Source organism: Primulina eburnea, chromosome 14 (genome assembly GCF_022965805.1).
Source record: "Primulina eburnea isolate SZY01 chromosome 14, ASM2296580v1, whole genome shotgun sequence".
Taxonomy (NCBI): domain Eukaryota; kingdom Viridiplantae; phylum Streptophyta; class Magnoliopsida; order Lamiales; family Gesneriaceae; genus Primulina; species Primulina eburnea.
Window position 1 is genome coordinate 23,145,328 of NC_133114.1, and position 11,450 is coordinate 23,156,777.

General features: G+C 39.2%; 1 protein-coding gene across 1 annotated transcript; it reads left to right on the top strand.

Moving 5' to 3' along the window:
* Positions 1–6,425: 6,425 nt before the first annotated feature.
* LOC140812616 (RING-H2 finger protein ATL29-like) lies at positions 6,426–7,574 on the top strand. Its single transcript, XM_073170931.1, has one exon. It carries the CDS (start codon positions 6,551–6,553, stop codon positions 7,418–7,420), a length of 870 nt encoding a protein of 289 aa, XP_073027032.1. The 5' UTR covers positions 6,426–6,550; the 3' UTR covers positions 7,421–7,574.
* Positions 7,575–11,450: the final 3,876 nt, after the last annotated feature.

An 11,450-nucleotide genomic window follows, 5' to 3' on the forward strand; every position in this document is an offset into this window, starting at 1 on the left:
TAGTCTTTACTCCCAAATTTTCTGGCCATTGGCCCACCTCCTCCTTCAAGCCAACATTCTCTGCCTCTAGGCGATAAATTTCATCCCTCGACTTGCTCGCTGAGTCTTCAAGTTGACTGACCTCTTCCTTCATCTTGGCTAAATCTTTGTGCAGCTTAGCTTCATCCACCTGAGATTTATCTTCTTGAGCCCGAAGAGTATATAGATACCTGACAGGCACCTAAAGCTATGGACTGGTGCAAGACAGTGGTGGAGCGTGGTCCTCTACCATCTTAACCCCCATCCTCAAAACAATCCAAAAATCACTTGAATCCCAAAACAACTAGGCGCCCTCCCTTCGATTTACTCCATCCAACAAGAGGGGATGAGCCTCCGATCTCTTCCCCAGATTCAAGGAATCCTCGCAAGATCTTTTAGAGGGATCCGAAGGAGATACTTCGCTTCTCTTTTTGCCCTTTTCCATGGGCCTCTTACCCAAGTCTTTCATTTTATCTAAACCAACACCTGAAGCTCGACCCTCGTGCAACATAGAGATATTCTGACCTTGGCGGCTTCGAGACCCTGAATCCCGGCAATCCCCAGAGCGCGCCAATGGAACCCCTGACCCTGATAAGGAAGGATGAGCCAATACATCACGACCATTTCCTCTAATTTTTTGTCCGCTCCAAGGAAGGGCGCCCAGAAGTCTTCTCCTGAGAGCAGAGTCTATTCAAATCCACTTGGGTACATAAACACCTAGGGTCAAGAAGTTCATTAAAAAGCCCTAGAGAGTCACATTGGGTCTGGAGCTCTGCAAAATAGCCTTTGGTCTTTATTATAGTAAGCCCGGAGCTCCAATTCATAGGCACCCCCCACCCACAGTCTTTCACGTAAAAAAAATCAGATTTCCAATCACCCCAGTAAGATCGAAGTTTGCATAGGAATCTATAATTTGGTCTAGATTGGAAGTAAATATTTGATTCCGGCATGGTGCGTCGAGCCGAGAATAGAGCATGAAATAATTCCACACTTGGAACAAAGTCAATCACGATTACCCGATGGCAAAAGCCAAAAAAATATAGAAGGGCGTTTGGAGTCAATTGGCTAAGGCTAACCCCTATGCTTTGGATTAACTCTACCAAGATAGGAGGTGGCAGTATCGACAACCCGCTGTTAAAATGCTCAACATAGACGGTAAAGTAGCCGGTGGGTGGATAGTGACGAGAATCGCCAGGGTTCGGGGCTACAGTGTCACATGTTTTCGCTATTGTCTTACGTCGACATACGAAGGCGACATCTTCACGAGACAAGGGATGTGATATTGTGTTATCAGGGATTACATCGCTATCTTGAACAAAGGGTGGGTCAGAGTAGGCTCAAACGGGAGAAGTTTGGGCAACACACCCAACCAGGGTATCGACACCTCGTTGTAGGTAGTCAGATCGCTAAAACAGATGTCTTTGCCAGATAGGTTGAGACTATAACCCTCAGAGTTTGAATCATGAGAGGTGCAGAATCACCGTCTGACTCCTCCTTTGAGCTGTACAAAGGGCTAGAATGAGTCTCTCGTAAATTCATTAGCAAAGAATATTTTTTTCCCCTGCCACACCCTGCGCAGTTTTTGTTAAGTTATTTTTGTTCATTTGCGAAAGAAAAAAGGGAAAATTGTACTAGTTGTATGAAAGCGAGACCACAAACAAGAACCATCACCAAAGGACAATAAACCAAGATCTATAAAGCAATTAACCAGAGCCTAGTTGATTTTTTAGCTCACTGTCCAAACCCAATACTCATCGGCCAACACAAACTCACCACAAGCCACTGTGCGAGACCAGCCCCGCCATGGGCTCGGCCAACGCAAGGTCACCACCGTCCACTGCGAGAGGCCAGCCCCGCCACGGGCTCGGCTATCATAAGTTCATCACCAATCATTGCGCAAATCCAGCCCCGCCATGGGCTCGGCCAATGCAACTTCACCACCATCCACTGCGAGAGGCCAACCCGGCCACGGGCTAGGCTATCACGAGTTCATCACCAATCTTTGCGCAAATCCAGCCCCACCATGAGCCCGACGCCGCAAGACTACCACCATTCTGAACCCCCGAGATCGAGTTGCAGTTTCCGACGTCACACCACCGTTCAAGATTGCAACATAATAAAAAGTGGACGGGATCACCACTGACAACATGATCCTCGGCTCCATCATCGACTCGACAGTCATTCCATGAGGCCAGCCCTCCCATGGGCTCGGCCATCAAAAGCTCGACGCCACATCGTTGCTAGGACAGCCCCACCATGGGCTCGATCAAAGCGAGGAGCCACCCCAGTCACTGCGCAAGGCTAGGCCCACCGTGGGCTCAACTATCGCAAGACCAACAATTAACTTACTGACGCAAGAACCAGAATCCAGGAGCTCCGCTTGTTTGAGATTTTCAAAAATGGCATTTGAGACACTGGTATCACACCTTGGTTTTTTTTTTCCTCCATTTTTCAACCTCCATTCACGTCATTTCTCTCTCACCAAAATGGAAAAGGCATTTAATAATATAAAACAAAAAAAAAAAGCAAAAGCTGACAATAATAAAAGAAATGAATTTGTGGTGGGGAAGGATGTCGGCGAGTACCTGTCATTGTTGAGCTGCTAACCTAGGGTTTAGAGCTTTCAATGTGTATAAATAAATAAAGAAGAGTGGGAAATTGCAGTGAAGTCCTTGTTAAAACCAAGAATATCGGCTGAAAGCTACACATTTTCAGTATATTACTCCCAACCACCTCAGCAAGCAGCAAGCTGGTCCTGCTCGTGAGTGGAGGGCTTATGGTGGGTTTGTGATTTTTAGTTAATTTTAATTAAGTTCTAATTGTGGATAGTTGCATTAAGAACAATAAAAAAATAAAAGAATAAATGGCCCTATTGCTAATATTTAGCTCCTATAGGGGCTAGTTGCCAATATTTTGTTCTAGAGGAGGTTTCGTTTGCAATTTTGGAACCATATCAATTTGTCTATAAATACCAATCATTTCCTACTTTGGAGGTAGGTGCTTTTAAGTTCTAAAAGTTCTTCCCTTTTTATATATTTTGGAGGTGATCGTTGACTTGATCGTCAGAGGGTTTTCTTCGGGCAATCCGTGACGCCTCTAACGTTTGTTCGTGAAGCAGGTGACAGCCTCGAAAATATAATTAATTGAATTTCCATTTTGTTAGCTGATTCGTAGGAGCACGAGGCCAATCAATTCTCTGATTTTAGGTATTCATTTTAAGACCCGCATCACCACAGATTCACCATATGAGTCACGAATGACTACCGCTGCTCCAATCTTGCGTGTTTCATTAAACATGGATACATCAATCTAGCATTCCAGAAACCCTGAAGGTGGTCGGTGCCATCTAATGTTTTCATGCGATGCCCTGATCGATGTATGTGGGCCGGAATAGTTTGCAAGCATTTTGCCATTGCTGAATCAGATCGGTTACTAAAGAGATATTGACTCTTCCGATCTATCGAAGTCATGTTATAGTTTGTTATTCAGATATTTCCATATGCTCCATAAAATCATGGATAGGCTGGAGGTTATCTGGGATGGACATCGTCCCAGACATTGAAAGAACCCTTGTGCAAAGGAATCCAATTCAATTGCACATTCATCCACAAGGTGTATCAAATTGGCTAGGTCCAACAATTCTGTGCATAACTGCAGTCAATGAACATATGCAAGTTATTTTCAATACCAGAGCCGCATAAAACACAACATATAGGGACATTCATACATCAATTTTGTAGATTTTGTGACACTGTAGGCATTTCTCACATCACGCTAAAGAATAATCACCTCGGGAAGTTCTCGTTCTTGTATCCAACTATTTTATAAACGAAAACCCAATCGGAAATATGCACGTTTTGTGGCTCTGTGTCAAGTTAGATACGTTAATGGTCCGAATGAGAGGTGACCAATTTTATAGAGAGGCATGTGTAGGAGTACTGTTTTCTCACACCCAGGACGATGCAGAAGTTTAAAATTTTAGTTTGACATTCAAAATATTCATTGAGAGTCATATGATTAAAACATCCATATGGTGTTTATAATTTTTTACTTTTGCCTATTTAACAATGGACACTAAACCAGTATGAGATCAGCAGATTTGGTCCTTCTTGTAAACCATACTAACTAATCTTCCTTCTTTTGAACACCTAATCAAATCCACGATCGGAGACATGATTCCTTGTTTAGATCTCACTAGTGATCTTTAACAATTTCGCTTCGAGACCGCATCGCCAGAATTTCAGAGACGCCATGGAAGAGGCCTTGAAATTGTTTTCCAGAAAATTCAAGATAGCCGAAATTTTGAGTGGAAGAGAAGGGAGAAAAATATTGGTGTGTGGAGAAGAGGGGAAAAATTTTGGTGGACAAAACTTTTTGTGCCAAAACTGTCTCATTTCATATAACTATTAATTAAATATTTATAGACTTTGATTAGTGCTCACATCAAGAATCCTTCTCCTATTAGGATTCATAATCCTAATCTCATTGTGATTCCTATTTTCATTAATCAATTAAAATTCTAATGTTGTATATATCATGAGACGTGTGATAATTGTTTTGCTTTAAAAAGTACTATTTGAAAATCAAAGCGAAACAGTAATCGTCAACGTATACCAAACCTAAAAAGCGATAAATTTGAAAAGTTTAGCCCATACTAAAGCCTCTCAAAATATCTCAAAGCATAAAGTCGTAAAAATCTTTAACATAATCATAAACAAAAATCACAAGTGCGGAAAAGTAGAAGCGCTTGTCCTCGGGTTATGTGCACCATCAGTCTAGTCAGGTCAACCATCAAGACCTCCAATAATATTAACATCACAATCACTTACATCCATCATACCTAGTGAGTCTAAAGACTCAACACACCATCACCTTGATAACAAATAATACGTATAAAATCACATGCAATAGTGAAAATACTTTTACGTAAAATAAAATTTCATGACATGCATAACATAAACCTCAACACCTTCCTTTTCCTCATTTCATCACATAAAACCTTTCATCATGAGCATAAACATTTTTCCTTTTTATCATTTCATATCATATATCCTTTCATCATGAGCATATACATTTTTCTTTTTATTGAATTCAGATCGTTAATTGTGACTTTTCTCATCCTCAAAAATTCGATGGATCCATCTACATGTAACCATAGACTGGACGGCGGGGACATCAGTGACACTCTCACCCGTCAACTGAGCCTTGGCTTACCCTCATCGAATGGAAATACGATTGTCGGGCTCCCTCTGCGGCCTTCTCCCATAAATGGCTCTCTCTAAGGTCTTTTCCCTCATGATATCCCCATTCTTATCCTCATATCCTCAATAGTCACAATTATTTCACCTCCTCTAATATTTCACATTTTCATCACTTTACAAAAACTCATTCATTAATATCATTTTCTTTTAGCAGCAAGCACTTGCTCATCCTCCGAAAGATGAGTCAATCTCGTTCTTGTGCATATGAAAGTTTATCCTCTGAAGCAAGCTTCTTGATCAAATTTTTCATTGTGTTTTGCGTTATGTCGGCGAGGTTTTTGATGGCTTCAACAATTGTCTGTTCGTCATCAGTGGCTTTCTTTCTTTTCTTAATCTTCGAAGTTACACATTCCTTAGGTTTTGATGACTGCGTACTAGTCTCAGTTAGAAAAAAATATAAACTGAAATCGTATGACGACAAATGTAATTGGTGGAAGAAAAATTAAATTGAGGTATGCACAAAACATTTTACCACTTCGAGTGCAAGAAATTCACCTTCTCAGTAGTCGTCACTCCATATAATTGTGCGAACCCACGGCGATGAAATCAAAATTCGGAAAGAGAGTGTTCGACCAACAGAGGACGTAAGGGTTAGAAATTGGATTTAGGAAGAAAATCTCGTGGGCCTTCTTTGTACCCCATATTTTAACTTGAAGGGTATTTTAGTAAAATAAATACTTATACCCACTACTTATCCATGCCTGAAAAATTGTACCAAACAAGAAGCACAATTATCTCATTTACTATATGTCCTTTGGGGCATTTTTGTCATTACAATAAAATTTACAAATTTAATACATCATTTTAAAACCGTACCAAACATCATGTTATTTATCTCATCATACTATTAATTCATATATCTCATTTTATAATCACTATAACTACTAATCATTTAATTATCTCATCATACATACCAAACGTAGCCTAAAAATTTTATTTTTTTATTTAAACAGTTGAAAAACTTATTTTGAAAAAAGAGTTTATACCATGCACCCTTTATACACATGCACGTGTGCTCGTGTAAATGACTCGTTCAATTACTATAATTATATTGTGGCCCTAACCACATCTTACACACAATGCCGATGCCTATTCATACATTGCTTCTCCTTGATTTTCTCATCTTTGGAATTCTACGTTCTCATATCTTCCAAACAAACAAAAGTCCGAAGGGAAAAAGAAAAGAAAAAAAAATAAAATCGGTCTTTTCCTTCTCCTTTGTTAATGGTTGAGAGAATTCTTTTCCCCTTTCTCCCCATTTCTTTTCGGCAATGGCGACAGGTTCCGTTCAACCCTCTCCCCCTCTGTCGTCTCCGCCTGTGCCATTACTACCGCCGGAATATACAACACCGCCGATCATCATTATTCTCACAATCATCCTCCTCTTATTTTTCTTCGTTGGTTTCTTCTCCATATACTTTTGTAGGTGTTTGATGCAAAATCTATTTTACACATGGCATATCCGGCATAGTCCGAGCAGAAATCCGGCGGCCGGTCACATCACATCTACCTCGCCGGGACTCGACCCCGTTATCATACAGTCCTTCCCTAGCTTTAGTTATTCGAGTGTTAAAGATTATAGAAGAGAGAAATACGGCCTTGAATGTGCCATTTGTTTGATTGAATTTGTAGATAGTGATATTCTTCGATTATTGACATCTTGTTGCCATGTATTTCATCAAGAATGCATTGATCTCTGGCTGGAATCGCACAAGACATGCCCCGTCTGCCGGAGAAATCTCGACTCACCGATACATTCGCCTGTGAAATCTCCATCACATCCCCACAGCAATGCACATGACGACACGGGTGGTGCGGCAAGTGAGTCCAGCCAAGATTGTTTAAGCATCACAATTGATGAAGAAAGTCAAGATGAGACAAGGGATATTGGTGGTAAAATTGAAAGAATTGCTTCTCAAAATGGCAAAGTACAACATTTTTATAGATCAAATTCGACGGGGCATAATTCATTGGTCGAAAATAAGGAGGAAGAAAAAGGAGACCATAAATTTACTTTGAGATTGCCTGAGAATGTGAAATCAAACGTTATTAAAGGGCATAATTCAAGTATAAGTTGGAGTACATTTGGAGATTACAAAGCTAAAGTTAGCACTAGCGGTATCTCCAAAAGTTCTACGTAGCCATATACACATAGTTTCTCACGATCGTGTGGGTGGCTTTTGCAGTTTGGCTAGTGATCTTGAAATTCTCTGCTCCATTTTGTATACCTTTTCCATGCTACCTAAATATACATAGGAGTACAATTTCAATTATAAACAGAGATTTACTTGTTCATGCTTGGTTTCATATAATAACTTGGATTTTTTTTTTGTGTTTTGGACTTTTTTTCCCTCGAAACAACTAAATTCATCAAATATAATTTATTTGACATCGATTTTCTCATACGTGGCACATATGATTAGAATTAAACTCTTATTACTCAAATTAAAATTAATCTCATCGAAAAGAAAAGAAAAAATAAAGTAAAAAACCCTCAATACTTCAGAAAATGAGGAAAACATTTTGTTGTTTCTTATTTTTTGTTTATGTATATTTAACATGTTTATTTTCATATTAATCACATAGTATTAATGTCAAATAAACAATATCTAGTGGATTTATTGGTTTCGAACAAAAAAATGTCTAAAAAAAAAATTTCAAGTTAATAGATGGAAACCAAACTTTAAAAGCTAAAAGACTAAAGCCCAAAACAAACAAACTTACAGGACTAATATTGTAATTTTCTCTAATAAGCGAAAAATATTTTCTCTGTCTTGTGAATTTTCAACATTTTCTTGATAGAAGTTGGTATTTTTATTCTAGACCTCTTAATACATGTTTAATTTTTAATACAAATTAGGATTGTAAATTTTTTTAGAGTATATTATGATTGAAATATTTAAAATCATGGATTTTAATTAAATCCAAAATTTCAAATTATTTTAAAAAAATTTGTTCGGATGATTAAAACTTGGTTGATTTCAAATTGATCATTCACATTTAATTTAGGCACATTTGTAAAATAATTTCTGATGAACTTCAAATTCCCCAAAATATATAGATTTCATATGATATTCATTGTCAAAACAAATGCTTCAATTAGAGCATCTCCAACCCATCTCTATTTTGGAGGAAATCTCCAAAATAGAGTATGGGTTGGTGCTCCAACCCCGTGGACCCATGGATTTAATTTTTAGTTCTTAAATCTCGTTTTTGACCCTTAATCGAACACACCGAGCCATATCCTAATTTACACGAGCCACGCCCGAGCCACCTTGAGCCAAAACCTAGCCAACCCATCTAGGGACCCTACTGACAAAGCCCAAGCCCCTGAACCTAGACCTGGCTTGCTCAAACTCACCTGGAAGTCGACCCATGTTTCTGCATGTGTATGTTTGTAGTGTCCTTGAACAAAAGAAACTCCTATCTAGTCTAGGACTCCTCCCAACCCTTAACCACCGAACCCACCTAACTTTGACCATCCCTGAACCATGCCCAGACCAAGCCCAGACCAACCCAACCAATTGAACCAGCGTACAACCCACCAGAAAAGCACAGCAGCCTGCGTGCCTCTTTTGTTCCCTCACGGTTCCAACTACTCCTTCGAGCAAGATGCGACCCAGCCGCCCAAGCCCTTAGCCACACCACTGCCCATGACCCTAGGACACTGATGAACCTACCTAGCCCAGCCCCAAACCGAGCCATCCTCTGAACCACTCGGCCACCTCCTCGCTCCAGCACGAGGAAAGTCACTCTTCTCCATTCCAAATCTCGAACCCTAGCCGCCCTCGGACCCTTCCCAGACCTAGAACACGACCCTTAGGACCCAAACCCCAGCCCTGGTCGAGCCCCAAGCCCCCATGCATAAGGATCGACCCCATGACTCTTTCAAACCCAACAAAACCATCGGCCCCTATTTCCCTTGCTGCCCACGGTTTACCAGCTTGTTTCTAATCAAGTTGCAGTGGTTTGTTTGTTTTCTAGGACCCCTTAGGACGTGTAAATCATGTTTGATCATTACCTAAATCATGGCAGCCCCTCAACACATATTAAACATGTTTTTGGAACAACAATTCACAAGTTTACCTCATGTACATGCAATATTTCGAAAATATTCATAAAAACCTCATTCTTTTCATTCAAATATAATTTAAACAATAATACAAGGTGATAGACGATAAAAGGAGATGTATGGTGTGCCTTTGTGTTTTAAACGCACGAATAAATGTTGGCGACGAAGAACGGCGACGAGAAACTTGATGCTTTTTTCTTCAACTTTTGATATGTGTGCCGTGTGTTTATGCTGGTATGGGAGAGTTTTAATTGTGAAGGAGAGTGGGGCGTGAGTTTGCTTGAGATTATGGGGTAGGTTTTGGCTTAAATAATAATGAAAATCAATAATGAAAGGTTAGGCCCATTAGAAAGTTAATTAGTCCCAATAGTGCTCAATTAAAATATTAAAAATAATTTGGTTTAAATAAGTTTGTGAATTTATTAGTCGGATTGTCAAAACGTTTGTATTTTTGTTGAAAAAACAACACCGATAAAAATTTACATTCCGGCGTATAAAATCACCTCAAAACCCCTTATTTAAAAAATATGAAAAAGCATCACCCTAAATTTGAATAATTAAAAACAATCAACAAATAAAAACATTTTCTATTTTTCAGCACTCGGTCTCCGTTCCTCGATCGCAACTCGAATAACCTTTAAAAATACATTTTAATGCTACCATGAACAAAATATATTTTAAACATGTCAAAATGTACCACATAATTAATTTATGCAATTAAATCATATAATTAAAATACAAGAGAATTTAATAATTGCATGCATGTGGTTCGCGTGGACCTTTAAATTTTCGAGGCGTTACACCATCACTTTTTGATACTGTCTTTTTGAAAATTTATTTTCATCTCTGGATATTTTTTGTCGAAACATCTCTTACCCTTGTTAGATGACCTCCTGTCATCCTTCTTTTGTTTAGGGTAGTTTGCCATGAAGTGGCCAGTTTTTCCACCATTGAAACAAGCATTGGAGTCATCAGTCGACTCTGTGTTTTGATAAGATCTTTGATTGAGATATTGAAAATTTCCTTGATTCTTTCTTAGAAATTTCCCGAACTTCTTTATGAATGGTGACATAGAATCACTACTTAGTTGTTCAGTCGATTTTTCTTTTGCAACTAATGATTCCATTTTCATGGCAGTTAGACCTTTTGTTAGTTGAGAGGTAGATTGATCATATTCCCTTATTTGCAGTTCAAGTTCATATGTTTTTAAGTCTGCAAATAGGTCATGTAGCTACATATTATTTAGATCTTTCGATTCATGCGTCGTTACTGTCTTGACGTCCCATTCTTTTGGTAGTCCTCTCATTATTTTGAGAATTACTTCTCGTTTTTTGTACACTTTTCCAAGTGCACTGAGTTCTATTAAAATCCCGCTGACTCTTTCATCAAAATCAGATATAAATTCTCTAGGCTTTATCTTAATGTTGTCAAATTTTTGTATGACCACAGATATCTTGTTTAATTTGGTTTGCTCATTTCCTTCATAGAGCTGAATTAACTTCTCCCAAGATCCGCTACCATCTTTCTTCATCTTGAACACCCATTTGTTTCTTAGTGCCTTCTTCCCTTTTGGAAGTTCTACGATCTCATAAGCGTGATTCTTCTGCATAGATTCCATCTCATCTTGCATTGCTGACAACCATGTTTCTTTGTCCTTATGAGATAGTGCTTCTTGGAAGCTCTCTGGTTCTCCTTCTTCAGTAAGCAGAAGGTACTCGGATTCCGTATATCTTCTAGGTGGAATCCGTCCTCGTTCAGACCTACGAACTTCTGGAATAGTCTGAGAAGATTCACCATCATCTGTGCCTTGTGATGATCCTGGAACATCAAATGGAGTGGGTTGTGGCTCCCCCTGCTCAACACCCCTTTCTTCCTCAGCTTCTGCTTCTGGCATGTATTCTGTCACTATATCGAACGGGTTTAGTGATGCATCTGAATTTAGAGCACCAACATTTGACTTCTGAGACATTGTAGGTTTTTCAATGTCTTCTATTGTCTGGCTTTCATGGAACACAATGTCCCTGCTTCTGATCACCTTTTTCTCCTTTGGATCCCATAGTCTGTATCCAAATTCTTCATCTCCATAGCCAATGAAAATG

Excerpts from the sequence above, each read along its gene's own strand:
- LOC140812616 (XM_073170931.1), top strand. The coding sequence starts at position 6,551 with ATGGCGACAGGTTCCGTTCAACCCTCTCCCCCTCTGTCGTCTCCGCCT.